The following is a 19,837-nucleotide window of genomic DNA, read 5'->3' as shown; positions in this document are numbered from 1 at the left end:
CTTAATGAGTCCATCTAGTGGTGGTTTTACGCACACACAATTGCAGCGATGGAAAAACTTGCAACTCACTTTCAAATCCAGACCGTTCAGTGGATGACAACGCAACCCTATTCCCTACCTTTTCCAAAACCTACAGGCATCAAGCCCCCGCCGATATAAACGACACGTGTGTCATCTCTGCGCTAAAATTCCCCTTCGAGGCAGAGCTTATTTTTGCACTCAACGACGGTGTAGTCAACGTTATATTTCACTGTGCCTGTGCGCCACACCCAGGTTATTTTTAATCCTTTCGGATTTCTTCAGAGAGATAGACTACCCTTTCACAGACAGTGTTTCTTAATTTAAAGTGTAGTTCTAGGGGATGCACTCTCCCGAACATCGAACGGGGCCTCCACATATCGACCGATCATTTCCATTACCCCATTTTCCTAATCTTGAGAGGAGATGTTGAGACAGAGCAGCATGTATTGATGCGTACTGCACTGTGCTCGCTGCTTACTCAGCTACAACGACGTGGCGATGAGAAACGGTTGAAGGCGGACCTTACGGTTCCAAAAAAAAATCCTTCATGTAGATTGTGAGATATTGTTGGGACCGTGACACGTCCCCCGTATCCACGTGTACATTGTAACTGATCATAACATAATACACTTTCGACAATAGCCTATTGACCGCCCGGCGATACTGGCTACCTGTCACAAGGAAACGAAAGAAGATCCCGTTTGCAAGGTAGGTTTGCGTGTTACGCAGGGTATGTTTAGTCACTCAGGTTGTCTACGGTCTGTAGCGCAAGATTTCAGTTAGTGATTCTTTTTCTAGTAAAAACAAATATATGTCAGGTCGCCATTCTGACAAATTGGTCGTTACCTACATGGACAATGCAATGAACCGGAGTAATCAGTGCGCAAGTGTTGATGTTTATTTTGCCCGTCTGGTTGTTGTATTGCAGCGGCGCGTGTGCGAATTGTGTGTTGTGAAATGTTTGCGGCTGCCCTGGTCCCACTGCTCTTCGCACCGCTCCTCACCCAGGGCGCACCACAGCAGGGACAGGAACCAGAGAGGTACGCTACTCCAGACCGCATGGCTATAGCGCGTAAAATGAATCAGCAATGCATTATTACATTATATGTCCTTCTTGTTTCTTCCGATCTTTTGAGTTTTTTTCCCCCTTTTTAACTGTTCTTTTATGTCAAACTGCACATTTTGGGGCAGGCTAGGCCTACTGTTTATTCTTAGAGGCTAGTAATCTGAGAGTGTGGTTTGGTGTCATGTTTGTGTACCTTTGGACAGGTGTACTAGGCCCCACCCAAACTGGCAAACCACCCATCCATATCTTCAGATCTTTTGCATAATCCCTTGTATGACACCAATGTGGGTCACATTCAGTAAGGTGGCAGACGGGTTCAAAGGTTAACTACTTTGTGTGTATCCTGCACAGTAAATTTGCCAGTGTTAATTTTGCAGTGTTAAGGCTTATTAACACTATTGGAGTAATTCCAACACCAAATGGAGTGAGATGCTCTCCAGTGTCAGTGACAAATGAAGTTGTTAAATTGTGTGGAGTTAGAAGTACTCCAGAGAGCCCCCGCCTCCTCGAGGTGATGGAGTTTGTCTGCGCCATTGTATGCTCCCCGAAACTGCTTTACTCTTTATAGTGTTACCTTAACACTATCAATCTAACACCAGTGTTCAACACTGATCTGGAGCAGGACCAAATAGACACTAGAACAGTGTTAATTTTAACTCTTTAAGTGTTATTTTAACACTATAAAATTTACTGTGTGCTATTCATGAAATCCAAGAGCCCATTCTTTGTCACTCATTTTTTTTGGTCACAGGTTTAGAAAGCAGGTCATCACTGGAGTGTATGGGATTCATCCAACGAATTTCATAATCTTGTCACACAAGGTGATAAAATCTCTGAGATGAAAATCCGGAAGGTTATCCTAAAAGACTAGGGGAATTCCCAGTTCTGCAGCCAGTACCATGGAAATAACTGGTGACAAAAGAGAGGTTTTTTTTTTCATGTGACCTACCAGAGAGTTGAATGGAGAATAGAATGTTTGCTGTCCTCAAGAAGTGTGACATTTGGTCAGCCTACTATGGCGTGCATGTCAATTCATGGTCATGGCCATTGCATGAGAAGGTTTATTTAAGCTCTTCATCACATTATGCTCCCTATTTTGACCTTGTCCTGCAGGTCGGTGTCAGCTGTCGTCAATCCGTTTGGTTCTGCAGATGAGAGCCGCAGGTACAGTAAGACTGCTTATTATATATTATTGTAAGCCTTTTCATTTTAACAGGGCAAATGGATGACTATTTTGTCTTGCGCAATGCAGACATCTGTTTGTCTGGTTTTCCATGAAGTCTGCATGGCGTGTTGATAGTCTCAGGTGAGCTATGCTGTAATCAGTGGCGGAACAATTGCACACAGGGCCCCAGGGCAAGACACTGATAGGGCCCCCCATGATGCCTGCAAAGGTCATGATAGGGCCCCCACCACCAATATGGGAGGGGCCTGGGCCCCGGGGCAAACGCCCTGCTCGCTCCCCCTATAGCTCCGCCCCGGGCTGTAATCACAGGTACAAAGTCTGCGAGCGTGTTAGAGATTAGGGTGTGATCCCGGCAGCTGATGACGAGATCAACACTGCTTTGTAGCCTACACGCCAGTCAGAGGTCACAACTTTCACTTATGGTCATCACCTTTTCATTTCCTGACATGTCTTGTCTTTCAGTAAATGTAATGTGTGTTCTCTATTCACACTGCTGGTTTGAAATGACCCAACTGTTATATCAAAGACCTTAGGCTAGAGGCCTTTATGAACACTGGTTTTATCTCGCAATTTAGCAAAAGCAATAGTATTTGTATAACACCTATACACAGTAGTTGTCATTCAGTGTGCTTGACAAATAGAAAGAGAAAGAAGGGGAAAAATATTATAGATAGTATTATAAAAAAGAGACTGTAGATCAGGGTGTCATTTGGATTCAGGGGCCACAAAAGTCCATTTGACATCAAGTGGGCTGAACAGGTCATTTAATTGCTGAATATTCTGCTCTATATCAGAATCACATTGCTAATCAATCATCTCGAATTGGCTGTCAGCAGATATACATGCATCATGGGCATTGACTGTCAATGGCGAGCAAAAATGGCAAGTATTGAAAATTTGAAATCTCAAACATCTGTAGCAGCTTTGTGTGATATAGCACCTTTGTGTGATTCAGGTCTGGGACTGGATAAAACCATCTGGGAGGCCGCAGCCTGACTTCGGGCCTTATGATTGACAGCCCTGCTAGATAGATACCCCTAATCAAAGGCAGATGAAATTTCCTTTTAAAATGTGTTGGGGCCATTCTAATTTAAACAGGAAGCTAGTTCCAGCATTTGGCACTATAATGGGCACAACCAGCAGAGGAGATTCTGAAGATCTAAGGAATCTTTTAGGATGCTGTTAGGCTACTCCAGCATATTTGCAATAGCCTATATTTAGCATTAGGCACTATTGCTCCCCTTATTGCCAAATAGTTTTGTTTATCTAGGTAGAGGTTGTCGTGATTACAAATGTTTTTTGTCACTTCTACGTACAGTATATAAAGCTGTTGGGTCTAATCTCTGGTTAAATTTTAACAGTCTCTTGCAAAGCTATATCAAGGCCAGTCTGAATGACCAGGGGAATCTGGAGGTCAGCACTCGAGACCAAGGTGAATGTCAGATTCTACAATTATACATAATTATCCTTAAATTGTATATTGTTAAATACTGTGTTAAAGGCAGCATTCAGTATTTTTGGTCCATTTTGAAATGCATCAGTATATTTCTGTCTTCCTCCATGACTATGACTGAAGTGCATGATGGTCAGCGGCGTAGCTGCAAATTGCGGGCCCTATGTACACAATCAGCTCCAATGGACCTGCCATAGCCCTAGAAATCAGACACTGTGTGGGCCCTGGTGACTCAGTCACACTTTACCCCCTGAACGACACCCCTGTTGAATGATGGTACTTTATGCATGTATTCTGATGAGGCATACATATGTCTTTGTGTGTGTCCTCCAGAGGTCTTCTTCCTCTTCTCCCTCCATGACTATGACAAGAGTGGGCAGCTGGATGGGCTGGAGCTGATGAGGCTGCTGGAAGACTTCCTGTCTCACCACTCTCAGGCCCACACGTCCACAGATGGAGTAAGATCTCACTTCACACCGTTCACACCGCAGATATTGGTTACACTTTATTTTAATGGTTCACTATTACAGTGGATCTACCACATTAGGTACAGTGTGATAACAAGTGTAACAATATCTCATACCATGTAATACCAGTGTTATACCATGTACCAATTTTGTACTTGCATCTAGGGTTAGGTTTGGTACATGGTATTATACTGGTATTACATAGTATTAAATATTGTTACACTAGTTATTACACTGTACCTAATATGGCATATCCACTGTAATAGTGAACCATTCAAATAGAGTGTAACCCAGATGTTTATTGCACATGTACTGCACATAATATCCAGGTGGAGTAAGCCAGGTGTTTGGGCTGTGCAATGAAATAGCACTAATAATGTTGTTCTGTTCATATCCATTTGCTTTGCACTGTGTGTTCATGTACTGTTATGTTATACTGCCCAGTGCAGCCATCAGAAAAATACAGTGTTTTATTTGCAATATTGCCCAGACTTACCTGGTAATGGCTTCCTAGTAGGTTATATGAATGTATATCATTATGTCACATGAATGTCGGGCCTTAGAGAAAGCAATGTTACATTCCTCAAGAGGTCCTCGTTCCACTTTCTTCTCATCATAGCCCGCCTTTACATGTTCCGTGGGGCATCAATTAAAGGTGCACCGTGTAATTTTTTTAGTTGTTCATTTTCAGAATGCATGCAGCCAATTTACAAATGTTACCTTTTCAACAAATATTTACCACCACCATCAAATTTGAAGTATTCAATATGATGGGAAAATTGCACTTTTCATACATGAAAAGGGGGATCTTCTCCGTGGTCCGCCATTTTGAATGTCAAGAAATAGACATTTTTATCCGCATTAAATACTCTATTTTTGTTATATTAATGAATATTAGTTCATTCTTTAGTAAATATTCATGAAAAGATCAAATTTGGCAACAGGTAGCTCAATTTCAATGAGCAGCATAGTTGCAATACCTGTCTTCTGGCCACATCTTATACAGTGCACCAAGGATAATGTAAGGGTAATTGAACATCATGCCACAAGGGCTACAGTTGAAAATAAGCCTGCGTGTCAACACCGACACATTGACAAGGATGTTTATCTAAGTGCACTGTCCTTACAAACAAAATGTCAAATAGTATATAATAATCAAACTGAAAATAAGAGCACCCCCCTTGCCTGTAATGTTCAACAGGTGGTTGCCATGGTGGATTACCTTCTGCAAACTCAGGACCAAAACCAGGACGGCTTGCTGGCTCCCTCTGAGCTTCTCTCGGCACCAGTCTCGGACTCCTTCCCAGCAGCCATAGAGTCCAATGCTGCAGCTGACGGGCAGGCTAATAAGGAGCCCCCGCAGGAGGAGGCTTCAGAAGGAGGCGCTGCACAGAAGGCCGAGTCAGATGGTCCAGCCGACACTGCCAACGACCAGAAGGAGGCACAAGAGGAGACGCAGCAGCAAGACGGCCAGGAGCAGCAGCAGCTCGGGGAGGAGGTCAGGGCGGAGCAGGGGCAGGAGGCTGTGGAGCAGGATGGGGAGAATAGGGATGCTGTCGGAGGAGGGATCCAGGACACTGAGCAGGAGGAGGGTACTCATCACCAACCAGAAGCAGAGGCGGCCGGGGAGCACCAGCAACAGGCAGAGTCACACACTGGAGATGGACAGAACCAGAACCATCCGCCCCCCGTGCACCAGGGACAGCCGGAGATGTGAAGCAGAAGATGGGGAGGTTCTGTGGATGCTGCTAACTGTTAACTCAGTGCTTGTGATCATGCCAAAGTAGACTGTAGGCACAGGTCAGCCACTGTGTACATGGTCTTTTAAGATGCCAAGTGACTCAGAAAGAGTTTCTCTTGCTTGGAGCAAGTTTTTTAAAATGGATTTTCAAAGGGACAATGCAACAGAAAGAAAATGGGATAATTACTTGATTTCTTTGATTGCTTTATTTTTAATTCAGGATTAATATATTTGAAAAGCTGTCCACTTAATTGTAGAAATATTGGATAAAATGTTGACAAATAGTTGCACTTTAAAAACACGCTCACACTTTTATACCACTTCCAATGTATTTGCATCTTGAATAACTATGCATCGCAGACAAAAGGTCTGCACGTGTGACCGTCTAAGGCTCTAAGCCCTTTGCCATAGATGGTAGGTTTATTATTACCTATGTATAATTTGCTTTTGGAGCTGTGGCATGCATTCCCCTTCAAAACTTCAACACTTGCAGCTTTGCGGTATTGATTGCATTTTCGGAATCATTTTATGGACTTTTATTATGGATGTTTTTGACCAAATGTGTAAAAGATCTGTCTTGTTAAACTTGTACATGTCTAAGTGTAATAATGAAAACCATTAGATCCAAAAATTAGTAACTGATACAATGGTCACGCAAACCCTCAATTAAATCCAATGTCATCTGTCTAACATTGCAATGCACAAACATTTCTACAACTGTGTTACATTGCTTTTCAGTCACATGGTGGTGAATTCAACAGTCCCTTTATGTGTACAACTAGACATATGGTCATTGAGTTGAAATGGGTTCAAAACATTGAGCAGTGCATTGGCAGCTTTGAGGAAAAAAAACACAGCAAGCAAATAGATGTATTAATTTTTATTTCAATGGAGCGTCACAGATGATATCGCAGGATGAAAAGCCCACACCCACTGGGCTATTGGCCTTTACTACTGAAGCAGTGCACACATACAAACATGTGCATCAGAGAGAAAAGAAAAACACATTGAATCCGGAGATAGTCCTTCCGCCCTTATGAAAAGCGACCACATTGAAATGCAAACTGCTCCATATAGTGAGTTTCCCGTACATTGTGTTCCTTGTTCACATGCACAAAGCAATTTCATTGTGCGACATTTAAAAAAAAAAAAAAAATCCTGGGGAAAATTTTAAACATAAACTGCAAATTCACAAGAACTGAATGCAAATGACTCAAGTTCCAAATGCCAAAATAAGACATAACACAAAACATTGCCACAGCCTAAGTCAATTTATGCAGTAACCCACAAACCTAGACAAAGCGATCTCGTTCTGTACCTTCAATACTAACAGTAGCAACACCAAAAACCTTAGTGCCAGTGGAATAACACCATGTAGTTGAGCAAAAACTAAAACTTAGTTCCAATTTAATCACATTCATAAAAAGCATTATAAAAAAGTTTAAAATCCACAATATCAGCATCATTTAAAAAAAGTTTGACAGTCAAATAAAAAAGGCCAACCCACTGCATCAGGCAGCATTTAGCTCTGAACCAAACGCCCTCTACAGGTCACCTACAGTACAGCAGCTGAGAAGTCCATTACATGTGCATGTGTATCAGGCAGAAGGGCTCAGAACGTACAGCAGCCTCAGTGGCATCTCTGCCTCGTCCGCCATCCTGAATAAACCTCCAAGGCAACACACTAGGCAGGAATGCCAGCCACGATCTCAGACTCAATGCCACAGTGATCCGAACCCCTCAGAATCCTGAAGAAGCCTGACATGGGGAAAAAAAGACAAAAGTTTAAAGGCAACCAACTCAAGTTAGAGTGCATAACTCTAGCCCAGTTATCATTGACTTTCAAATCTCTTCGAGACTTGGTCTGACCAAGACCATAACGATTCCCAAATGGCATGGTTGACCCGTCATCCTAGGTTTGCAACTGGTTGATTCGTGTCCCACAAAGTGGATGGAGTTCCCGTTTTTTCGGGAGATCAGAAACGATATTTACATTGCTCTTGGCCTCACTAGAAGCAATGCCAAAGGTGTTGAGTCACAAGGAGGGCGTGGGCTGGCAAGCATAAATCAACAAATACATTTAATATATGGACAATCAAATAGAAATTATGCCAGCTGTAAAGAACTATTCAACAAGGCGGGTGGGAACTGCTTCCAATAACTTCATATGAAATGTAGAATTCTGTTCACTTACCATTCTCACCCCAGTCTGTGTTCCATGAGTTGGCACACAGCCAGTAGGGGGTGCCATTGTCCACTCCCCAGCCCAGGACCTTAATGGCATGACCCCCGACCTGAGAGCCAGTTGTGTGCTGGTACACCCCTGAAGAACAAAAATAAGTATACAGTCAACATGCATATTGTACAAATCTGAGTGTTGCATATACTGTACACAGCCTGGCCAAAAAGAAAGGGTCACACACACTAGTGTTAGCCACCTTTACCTTTAACTACGGCACACATTTGGTGTGCACATAGTTTCAAAACACTTCTCCAGCTTCTGGATTTATTTCCATATAGTGTTGTATTAAGTTTTCAAGAGTTGTATTGATAATGGTAGGGCTTTAACGCTATGCAAAGCCTTCTCCAGCAAATCCCAAAGATTCTTAATAACGTTGCATTCTGGACCATGTGGTGGTCAATCCATGTGCAAAAACGAGGTCTTGTGCTCCTTGAACCATACTGGCGCAATGATTTGCTTTTCATTTATTAAACAAAATTGTCAAGACATCCCGTGGTCATGTAAAAGATGTTAAGAAGAAGCAAATCATGGGCATCAGCAAGTGTAACGGAGGCCAACTAGCAGAGTTTTCATGGAACGTTAGTAAATCTCCCTCCCGAAGCCTCATACAGTATCGGTAGCGCTGGACTATCGGACTGGTCCTTTATTCCAGCAGTATCGTGCTGTGACTCCCATTGACGTGGTGGCGAGTTCGCACCCCCTAGAGGTCTAGATTTAGCTATGTGCTCATGGAATGAGCATGACTGGCTCCTCGAATATAGTGAATGAACATTAATTAGATCAACATTTCTTTTTCCTCCCTGATGGTACTGGCATATTCCGAGATGAATCAGGCTCAATTATTTTTTGAAAGCATGGTTCAGGAATCATACAGTAAGACCTTCTTAACACATGGACTGGCCACCAGATGTGAACCTCAGTGAGAATCTTGGTGATATGCTGGAGAAGGCTTTACACGGTGTACAGACTACCATCAACAATACACCATCTTGGTGAAAACTTACACATGCAACACTAGAAGGAAATAAAATCCAGACATTGCACAGGTGTTGTATTGTTTCAATAAACTTTTGCAGTGTAATCAAAGCTATACATGGTCCAGTACATACTTGGAATACGAAATCTGTAGGTACGCATTTATTACAATTTGTAATAGAAATTACAGACATCACCAATTGTTCACCTGCACCAGTAACTGAAAGAGAACACGGCTAATGAAAATCAAAGCACAAAAAGGTGACCAGTGTGAGTTGACAGTTTGAGACCAGGTGGTTTAAATGAAAAAAGCTTAGATGCCTGCAAATGCTTTTAAACTTTCAAAATAAAATTAATCTTAAAAAAGGTAGAGTATGCAATTTTATGTACTTTATATCCAACATTTATGCTGCCTTTTCACAATGGCCATATTTTCTAAGAATATTTACCATGGCTGAATTGGCAGCCTTTTGATAAACAAAAGCAAAAATGTATCCTGGACCTTTAATGAGTCTGTACAGTGTCACAGAAGTGAGTACACCCCTCACATGTTTCTAATTTGTAAGTAGTATATCTTTTCATAGGACAGCATTAAGGACGTTTCACTTTGACACAATGATTAGTAACCTGTTAATAACATACAGTATAACCACTTCAACTTGTTGTTCATGTATTTTGTGGTCGGCCTGTACAACTCACCCTTCTTGTAGAGCAGGAAGTCCTCGTAGACGATGAAGGCTCCCTCCACTGGTCCGTTCTCAAAAAGCTCCCTCATAATCTGCTTCTCAGTGCCCCCAACACTGTATGCGTTCTTACCTGCAACCAGGCAATTAGGGTGGGTTTAAAGACCAGCCGTTAGTCCTCTTACATGTTATGAAGTTGTTAAAAAACAAGTTCTAGCACTTCACAATAACCTTTCGTTATAAATAGTTAACTAATGGTTTACTGTACATTTTATAGTTAGTTATAAGTTATACTTACTGACTGTAAATAAGTTGAACAACAATCTTTAGTATTATTATATAAAACTGGGCAAATAAAAAATACAGAATCACCACAGGTAGGCATGGTCGTTGAAGGTCTTACCGAAGTGCTTATCGGACCTGTAGGCAGGGGAATAACCGGCCTCACACTGCATCGTGCACTCAGGTGTGTCCCCTCCCTCTCCGCTGCAGGGTGGGCGGGAGCCGTTCACGTGGTGCTCACAGGGCTCAATGGTATAGGGACGGCAGCCTGTTTAGGACATAAGCAGACATCAGTTAAATGGGGTAGGGATGAGTGGTGTGGAGGACTGCATCAAAGCATGTGCACTCCGACAAATATGAGTGCCATATGTATACATATGAATATGTTAATATTTCAAAGGATGACTGACAAAACATTAGGAAACAAGTTGAGGTGGTCAGGTCGGCATACCTTTTAAATAATCCTCAGTTTTTTGACGATGTAGAAATAAATGTGAGTACAAGGAAAGCAGACAGCAACAATGTGGTAACTTACCAATATGAGAGTTGTACAATCCACCCGACACCAGACCCTCTTGTGTCCAGTAGTCCCACGCTGCAGATGGGTAGCCACCATTGCACCTGTTTGAGAAGGAAGTAGTTATTTAGTATTGGTGTCAGAGGGAAAACACTCTGAGATAGTGCTAGTTATGATTAGCTCAGAGTATCGCTTCCATGTAAAATGTAATTTGCTCCCATTCACTTCATGTACATTATGGCAGGAAAGATGCCACAAAGGAAATGTTTAAAAGGGGCTATACCAGTTTATACCGTTTTCCTACAGACAGCACACAAACTTGGGTGTTTGGTATAGCATTTGAGAGGGAAAGAGACAAAAGTTCTGACAGTCTGGTTGTGAGTCTTTGGTGGATCATGTGTAACCTGTCTCACCAGGTGACTGTGGCCTTGCTCTACACATACTGTATAGTACACCTGGTAGAGCTCCACATTGGATTCATTTTCAGAAGCTGTGGCCTTGCCACCAATAAAGTCCTTCATAAGCGTTCTCTGTTCAGAGTCAATACAGTTGAAATGGAATGGAAAAGGGAACTAGCGCCAAGCATTCAAGTGTTTTTAGTGGTGCGTCAGAGAAACCTCTGTGAAAATGTATTGCTGTGCAACAAGTGAACACTACTTTTATTTAAACCAGTGTAAAAAACACAGAGCCTTATGCAACTGAATGAGTAAAAAAATGCTTGTGAACTGGCCCTTGATTTGACATCTTGAGGGACTAAACCACTAACATAACTTTTTGGTGGCATTTAAAAAAAAAAAACTGGATGGAGCAAGTTCCGCTTCCTCAAAAAACTAGATAATGGGCAAATTCGTCAAATCATGCGAAGGATGACCGAGATTTAAGACAGGCTGATCTTTCGTTTCCTTGCTTACCCCATTCCACAGGATTCACAGCAGGTTAGCAGATCCTCCGAAGAGATCTCTACGCTTACTTTGCTGTTACTATGAATACACACACGGTCAGACATGGCCTCGGCAGCACCAAAAGCCTGTAAGAGAAAAAAAAAAGGGGGGGGGGGATTAAGAATGTGAAAAGAAGGCCAAACCCGTTCACAAAGAGGTTACATTTTTCAGCTACTTGGATCTCAAGTCAAGTCAAGTCGCTTTATCTGTCCCAGCTTGGGCAATTGTTTTGCAGCAGTAGTACACACATGTACTGTACACCCACACACTTTTACAAGACATTATTGGAAACTCAAAAAGATAAAGGATTATTAATAATAATAATATGAATAATAGGTATTACTCAAGTCAAGTAGCTTTATTTGGCCCAACTTGGGCAATTGTTTTGAATCGGATCTGAGCATACGAGTTATTAATTTGGCTAATTGACTATGCTGGAAAGTCCCAGAGATAAGACCGGAGTGGCTGGGCTGTATGCGTGTCGGTCAAGAGATAAAACACTTACCCAGCAAGAGCCGCATGATCCCTGGTCTCTGACCTCCTTAATGGTGGGGCAGTCGGGCCAGTTCTCTCTCGAGTCAAAGTTCGTAGGCAGCTCCACTTCCCCCGCATACTGCACCCTGGAGAAGAAAAAAACAAAAGAAAAAAGTTAGGCCACTCCAGTCCTCCAGAATCACATAGATTACATGTAAGACTATTAAAAAGATGCTGGCACAGCCCTGCCGTGGCCTAATGGTAGGGCACTGGGTTACTATGCAACGCCAGCGTCCCGGGTTTGATTCCGGCCCAAGTCATTTGCCAAACTTTCCCCCTCTCTCTCCCCCCGCTAATTTCTTGTCCCTTTGTAACTGTCCTGTCACAATAAAGGCATAAAAAGCCCCAAACATATCTTTAAAAAAAGATGGTGACACTTCAAATGTGACCTTCCTTGTGAGTACAAATGCACTTCCTCTTGACATTTAACACTGACTGACTGACTGCTCAGCTCTTGAAAAGGCCAAATATGGTAAACATGTCATTGTCCACCTTACACCCATCTATAATAAAACTCAATTAAAAATGCAAACCCATCATTTCATGCATTTCAATTTCTGACTATGCATTATAACAGAAGACTGGGCATTCATAGAAAGGTCAATAATTCATATCGTGCAAAAGAAGTTGTTTCACTTCTCTAAAAAGAAAAAGAAAAAAATTGTGCAATAACGCACATGACTGCATTCACTACTCAATTCCTGTTCTTACATTCCCCATCCTCCACCAACAGCAACAGTGAAACTCACATGAGGGGCAGTTTAGGGCCCTTCAGCAGTGTCCCGCACAGCTTGCGCACATAGCTGTAGTCCACGTCATGAAAGTTGTGGCCAGCCTTCAGGGGGAAAAAAAGAGCATAGTCAGAAGATCAACCATCATGACCAGAAGTACTTTCCACCTAGAAGTCAGACTTGATAATTTCAAGCTCCTCACACAAACAACTGAACCATAATGAGGAAATTGGTAGCAGGCAAGTTTATCTAAAAGCAAACGCAGCAAACAAATGATATTGCTTAACCGCTCTTCGTACAATCACCTACAAGTGTTCTAGCTTCACTTTTAGGCTGATTACATCTAGATTCCATTTCAAGAGGGTAGGTCTGCACACTGCGGAATAAGCTCCAAAAATAAAGTTCATTCAATGAAAACGGCAACGTTTCGATCACCCTGGATCTTCGTGAGGCATATGAGTAACATGCCTGACGAAGATCCAGGGTGATCAAAACGTTGCCGTTGTAATTTAATACAAGTAAACTTTACTTCTGAGGCTTATTCCGCAGTGTGCAGACCTACCTTTTTGAACCAGCTGGTGCTTTTGTGTAGCACCTGCAACAAGTGTCTGTAGATGTGCGCACCCTACCCAAAACGACTACATCTAGATTCCAGACACTTTCCTGTAGATTAGTGTGGCAGTTTTATCCGGCCCCCGATATAATTTTAATGTTATGCAGCTTCACATGAAATATGACATATTTTGTTAAGGAATCCTCAAAATTACATTTGTAATACAATTAAATTACATTCAGGGGATCTAGAGACTTTTACGGCCCTTGGAAGTACTTGAAGTGGCCCCTCGAATGAAAAAGGTTCATAACTCTGCTGTATATTAGTGTGGCACTCTTACCGTCCAGGTGGTGTTGGCCTTGTTGACGTAGTGGACCATCTCGTCGGAGAGCGGGGCGAGATGAGGTCTGGCCCAGCTGCCCGCCAGAGCACTCAGGACACACAGACACACTAGACGCCACATCCTGAAAAACAAGCAAAAAAGATGCACATTGCTGGATCATGTTACAGAACTTGGCGTGCAAATCATTCATCAACATTCTCTGGGTCCTTTTCTCTGTCCTCATTGTCAACCTGGCCAGGTTCATATCAGACATTCAAAATGCATTCATAATGTTGTCAAACCAACTTTGTGCAACAAGGCTTTACCCAGGTTTGCACCCAAAAAAGATGCAGGCTACTGGATCAATGTTAAAAGAACCAGGTTAAGAGCTGACGGTATCAAACACTTTCCTGTTACAGCCAACTTTCTGGAAAGACAGGCCAACTTTCTGGAAAGAGAGGCCAAAGTAAAGTTACAATTGCTTTAATCGTTTCTTGAAGTAACCAATGACATGCTAGAGACAAGGGTACCATTCAGGCTGCATGCAAAGCCGACTAAAAAGACTTGTACGTCAGGACCGGCCTCAAGTCATTTTGTGTTTGTATAACTGAATCAAGAGGGCATGACAAGGACTGTTGTGCAAGCCAAAGCAGAACTCCAGTCTCCCATTAAGTAACCACCTGTCTGTAGTACACCGGAGCACACAATGCATGCCATTGTGTAAATAACTTGCTTCCTGTGTACCCTCGCGTACACTGAATTCAGATACACTTCAGATACACCATATCAGACCAAAGAATTGCCTGGAGTCGTTAGGTTTTGGATCCAGGTACGAGGCAGTTGTTCCCGTTTCGTCTGGGTACCCTACAGTAAATGCGTAATGTTCTTTGGTAAACCAAAGCGCGTAGCCAGCTAGGCCTATTTACAGTCGGTGATGCAATGGGGCCAATGAATCAGCATCAGAATCTCTTCCGCATAGACATCAGATCAGATGATCATCTGAGAGACCTTTTGTGTAGAAGATCTGACAATGCAGAGACCACACTTTCTGTTAAGTGGAAGCACTTAGTGGGAGCAGAACAATTAATCAAAAACTGTATCATGTTACTGTATCAGGTTTGCTTCACTGGGTGTGAGGTGACTCGTCTAGCGTAACAAAAGTAACACTGTACGGAGACTAGCCTAATAAAAGACTTCTTGCGCAATTTAACGCACAAGCGACGCATCTCGCCACAGTAAACAAACCCCATGTGATTTTAGCCAATTTCATATTTCGATACCAGGCTAAACAGCCATGATACGTCCCAGCAAGAACAAATCAGTGTAACGGCACTGGTGTATTTTGGCGTAACACACAAAACAATTTCCCTGGGCGTTTGGAGATATCCAGGAAACTCCTTACGCATTATGTAGCCTGCTTTATATTGATAATAAACTGCATTCCTCGCTGCAAAATGAGCACTCATTATGTCTGACTTGGTCGTGTTTGTTTTGCTTCGTGGTACAGATACAGAAAGAGCAGTGACCCAGTTAAGGGCGGGTTATAGTATGTTATTACGTTATCGCTGAGTGCTATTGACAGTTCATTTGGCTAGCATTAGCCGCTACAGCCTGAATGCAAACATATTCCCTCTAAATTCAGCAGAGGCTAACGCAACAGTCCTGTCTTAATAAGTTAAACTGATATGAGGCAACATATTACAGCAAAAAGACACATATACAAATGTACGTTGCGCTGATAAGCCTAGGTGGTTAGAGCCTACCTTACCTTGCGATTAGCTTAAGGACGTCCAAATGAAGGCAATGCTTTCGCTTCTGTTTTTAAATAGAAGTTTTCAATCACGTGGTCAGTCTTCAGTCATGTGAATGACCCTTCACGTGATTCCAAAATCTGAGACGCTCAACGCAATTTCAAATAATACAATACAAGACACAACCCATTTGAAACCGCATGAATCGTAAAAAAAATGTGTTTTTAAGATTGCATTGTGTCCTATTTCACGCTGGAAATCAAGTACTGTAGTTCTATGAGCCTTTTGTGTCCAGTGGGGCCTAGTCTGGGTGCTTGTGGAGGTCTAGGGACTTCTTTTTATCATGACAGAGCGAAAATAAAGATGTGCGGCTGACAGTCGGGTTTCGAGATTTGTGACCTAACCAATAAGCTCAACACACATGAGCCTTAGAAAGACAACTCCTACAAATTATGTCACATTTTTTTCCATCTGTTTTTTTCTCACATGGTCTTCTTTGGTAATAGACGGGGACCCCCCCACAACAAAACGCCACATGACTTTTTTTAATCTTCAAGATGTCCTGAATAAGAATTTGAGTGGTAACAGTCATATAACTCACTCCCACTATAATTTTTCACATCATATTGTAGGCCTATATGACCCCATGCATTCTAGTCCTGTAGTGGTACACTGCCAATGCCTCTAGAGCCATTATGCAGTTGATTATAATAGCTTATGATATACCATATTAAAGCTTGGAGTCTGTAGTATACATATATTATACTGTATTTGGTGTACCTTTTGCATAGCAACAGTTGCTAGGCAAAGCATCTTCCTTAGCAACCAGCATCAGTGATACGGTTCCTCTGCGATTACATTGTGTTGTGATGTCTGGATTTAGATGGCTTTCCCCAAGTGACACATGACTACTTTGAACCTCCAAGATGTCCCTAATAAGAATTTGAGTGGTAACAGTAATATAATTCATTCCTACTGTACATGACCCCAGTATGCTCTAGGCTATACGTTTTAGTCCTATGTAGTTGTAAACTGTCAAGGCCTTAACAGCCATTTTGCAGTTGGTTATCATAGCTTGCCATATGCCATATGTAAGCTTGGAGTGTGTAGTTTATGAATATTATATCATATTTTTGGTGTACCCATGACATTTGGAAAAATATACTTGGTTCAGTTATATGATGTGAGAGCTCTGTTTTTTTTCAATTCTTTAAATGACTCATCCATACAACCAAACACATATATAAAGACCTTACAGGCAAATATATTAAAAAATTGTAAAAGTATAATAATAGCTAATAATAATTACTAACTACTGGAAATATTGACAATACAGTATAGCGAGCAGTACTGTATGTGTCTCTGTCACATCTGCAAGTTGGAGCACAACAAGCACAAGTTGAATCATGAACATGAAATCATGAAGTTTATTGAACATTTGGGAAAAGGTATAGGCTGACAGTTCATTCACTGCTACTGTCACTGTCTGTGCTTGACCAATCACTTTCAACTTCACTCTCACTGCTATCATCACAGTGGACTTCACCACAGATGTCATCCAACCTCTGTGACTGACTCTCACCTTCATACCACAGGGGCTGTAGACCGCTTTCTGCCATTAACCACCCATGTCCTTGACCCACGTATGGAATCACAGGATTGTTGATGTTGGCTCTATTCCACAGGGCAACCTGAAAATTAACCCTACAGACATGCTGCGTGAGGCTTTTTCTGCACGGTGGTAGCGAAGAGCATGTCCACATTTCCAGGAATAGACTTTCCTTGTTTGGTGCAAAGTTTGTTAATGATGTTCAATCGCATGTCATCAACCTTTTCAGCTACATGTGCATTTTCACAATCATCAATAAGGTCTTCTTCTGTCACTGTGCAGGTTTCACCAAGTTTGGCAAGCTTGGTAACAAACTGGGGAGCTTTGTGCATCTTCTTTAGAGGAAGAAGTTTTCCTTTGCCCCGGAATGCACTTGTCGCATCACTCCCAGTGAAGCCATGGAGACCAAGTACAGCTGTGCACTTCTCTTGACCAAGTTCTGCTGCAGTTTGTGTGACATTGATCAATCTGGACTTTCTCTGTATCTTGGTGTCAAGTAGGATGTTGATGCCCATGGTTCCAGCAAAGTGCAGCAAAATGAAGAATAGGTCAGAGTCAGGACTCTTGATCCGTACGTTGGTATAATGCTCATTTGCAGCATATTGGCTGTAAAGGACAACCCTGGTGTCGGTCTCTTCCTGTGATGACCTGAGTAATGGAATTTCAGTCTTTCTTGTTGTCAAACCGTCCCCTGATGTAAGAAGGTATGCACATTCTTCAAAGATAAAAATGACTTTCTGGCCTTGCAGTTTTGAAGCGTACTTATCACCACTCCATTGCTTTAATATAAGCCTGATAAACTGCACCTTGTTTTCCTCATTCGTTAAAAACTGTTTTCACTCCGTGGGACGTTTTGTTGCTCCACCCCCTATAATTAACTTCTCTCCACAGCCACAGCGTTTCCTTTCCTTTGACTTGATGGATTCGGGTCTGTATTGGTCTGTGCTGAAAATGATGTCTCCATATCCAGACGTAGTTATGCTGTCAAATAGCAATGAGGAGATCTCTGCAAATGTGTCTGCAATGTTCTAAATGAAAAAAAGATGCACAATAAAATTATGCATTACGCACAATTATACACATTCCATTACTGTATTACTAGCTGATAACTCTGATGTATTTTCCAGGGCCATTTACCATCATATTGTAGAAGCAAGAATTTCCTTCATATACTGTAAGGGTCTCTGATGGTGGAGGAATGGCAGCATTCGGTTGATCTTTCATCAGGTAGTGGAACACCAGAACATGGCGGTGATTCGTTGATTGATTGAGTGGTGGTTGGTGATTGATTAATTGGTTGAGTGATGGAGTGATTTTAAGGTCTTTATATACCGGTATATGTATGGATGAGTCATTTAAAGAATTGAAAAAAACCCAGAGCCCTCAGACAGCATATAACTAAACCAAGTATATTTTTCCAAATGTCATGGGTACACCAAAAATATGATATAATATTCATAAACTACACACTCCAAGCTTACATATGGTATATGGCAAGCTATGATAACCAACTGCAAAATGGCTGTTAAGGCCTTGACAGTTTACAACTACATAGGACTAAAACGTATAGCCTAGAGCATACTGGGGTCATGTACAGTAGGAATGAATTATATTACTGTTACCACTCAAATTCTTATTAGGGACATCTTGGAGGTTCAAAGTAGTCATGTGTCACTTGGGGAAAGCCATCTAAATCCAGACATCACAACACAATGTAATCGCAGAGGAACTGTATCACTGATGCTGGTTGCTAAGGAAGATGCTTTGCCTAGCAACTGTTGCTATGCAAAAGGTACACAAAATGCAGTATAATGTCTGTATAATACAGACTCCAAGCTTTAATATGGTATATCATAAGCTATTATAACCAACTGCATAATGGTTCTAGAGGCCTTGGCAGTGCACTACTACATAGGACTAGAATGCATGGGGTCATATACAATATGATGTAAAAAATTATAGTGGGAGGGATTTATATGACTGTTACCACTCAAATTCTTATTCAGGACATCTTGAAGATTAAAAAAAGTAATGTGGCGTTTTGTTGTGGGGGGGGGTGCATGATAGGCTACCGTTCCTCCCCGTCTATAACCTGAAGCATATCAGAGGGCAAGAGTCAGGTTTTGGTGACGCCACGCCTTCGGCTCAGGCCTACACAGAAGACCTTGCCTGATTTGCATAGACTTCATCACTACCGCGATTTTGATTTTCTGAAAATGTGAGAGGGATTCAGTGAGTAGCCCCTTACTGCAGATGGGGTCACCGGCGGGCCTATTCACTATTTGTTGAAAATAGGCCTACCGAACTACATCATAACAACATTGCTATGACAGCACCGAGAGCCTAGCCTAGCGAGCCAGACCCGTACAGCAAAAAGCAAAAATTCAATTTGCGGTCGCTAGGGGCGTCTAGATTTCTAGGCTACCGAGAGCCTTGAGTAACAGATTAAGACAAAGCCATTAAAATTTTGGAGGGATTAAGGTTATAACTCTGGCCTAAGGAGTTAAGTATGACACCTGATCTGAACTCATTCGAACATAAATGAGGAGTTTTGAAGAGACAAACTGGGCATCAGTCTGGGGTGTATTCACTTTTGCACCACCATAATTTCACAAAAAGGGAAAACTGTAATTTAAGTTATATAATTAAACTTACTTTTCTATGGTAAGCTTCACAGATGTATTGTAATAATGCTACGCACATTTTGAAAATAACAGAATCAGACTTGTTAGTAGGCCTATAGCCTACCCTGATAGTTGGAGT

At 41.9% G+C, this 19,837-nt stretch overlaps 2 protein-coding genes across 2 annotated transcripts; one reads left to right on the top strand and one right to left on the bottom strand.

Annotated features, from left to right (window-relative positions):
* The first annotated feature begins 229 nt into the window (after window positions 1-229).
* Window positions 230-6,915, top strand: cgref1 (cell growth regulator with EF-hand domain 1). The gene is made up of 6 exons (XM_063184291.1): window positions 230-729; window positions 950-1,061; window positions 2,201-2,251; window positions 3,635-3,705; window positions 4,060-4,184; window positions 5,395-6,915. Exons 2-6 carry the CDS (start codon window positions 979-981, stop codon window positions 5,908-5,910), a joined length of 846 nt encoding a protein of 281 aa, XP_063040361.1. The 5' UTR covers window positions 230-729; window positions 950-978; the 3' UTR covers window positions 5,911-6,915.
* ctsba (cathepsin Ba) lies at window positions 6,800-15,558 on the bottom strand. The gene is made up of 10 exons (XM_063184289.1): window positions 15,483-15,558; window positions 13,733-13,856; window positions 12,858-12,943; window positions 12,080-12,194; window positions 11,545-11,660; window positions 10,652-10,737; window positions 10,238-10,384; window positions 9,851-9,967; window positions 8,129-8,257; window positions 6,800-7,692 (listed from the first exon to the last, which is right to left on the bottom strand). The coding sequence occupies exons 2-10, from the start codon at window positions 13,853-13,855 to the stop codon at window positions 7,619-7,621; spliced, it is 993 nt and encodes a 330-aa protein (XP_063040359.1). The 5' UTR covers window position 13,856; window positions 15,483-15,558; the 3' UTR covers window positions 6,800-7,618.
* Window positions 15,559-19,837: the final 4,279 nt, after the last annotated feature.

This window comes from Engraulis encrasicolus, chromosome 19 (genome assembly GCF_034702125.1).
Source record: "Engraulis encrasicolus isolate BLACKSEA-1 chromosome 19, IST_EnEncr_1.0, whole genome shotgun sequence".
Classification (NCBI taxonomy): Eukaryota; Metazoa; Chordata; class Actinopteri; order Clupeiformes; family Engraulidae; genus Engraulis; species Engraulis encrasicolus.
Note: the sequence above shows the minus strand (reverse complement) of the source record. Positions and strands in the feature narration are given on the sequence as shown.

What these genes read in the sequence shown, in the direction of transcription:
- cgref1 (XM_063184291.1), top strand. Translation starts at nt 979, where the DNA reads ATGTTTGCGGCTGCCCTGGTCCCACTGCTCTTCGCACCGCTCCTCACC. An exon ending in CAGGGACAGGAACCAGAGAG is followed by an intron (nt 1,062 to 2,200) that starts GTACGCTACTCC and finishes CTTGTCCTGCAG; the next exon opens with GTCGGTGTCAGCTGTCGTCA. An exon ending in TCTGCAGATGAGAGCCGCAG is followed by an intron (nt 2,252 to 3,634) that starts GTACAGTAAGAC and finishes AAATTTTAACAG; the next exon opens with TCTCTTGCAAAGCTATATCA.
- ctsba (XM_063184289.1), bottom strand. Translation starts at nt 13,855, where the DNA reads ATGTGGCGTCTAGTGTGTCTGTGTGTCCTGAGTGCTCTGGCGGGCAGC. An exon ending in GATCATGCGGCTCTTGCTGG is followed by an intron (nt 11,661 to 12,079) that starts GTAAGTGTTTTA and finishes TTTCTCTTACAG; the next exon opens with GCTTTTGGTGCTGCCGAGGC. An exon ending in CACAGACTGGGGTGAGAATG is followed by an intron (nt 7,693 to 8,128) that starts GTAAGTGAACAG and finishes TCCCCATGTCAG; the next exon opens with GCTTCTTCAGGATTCTGAGG.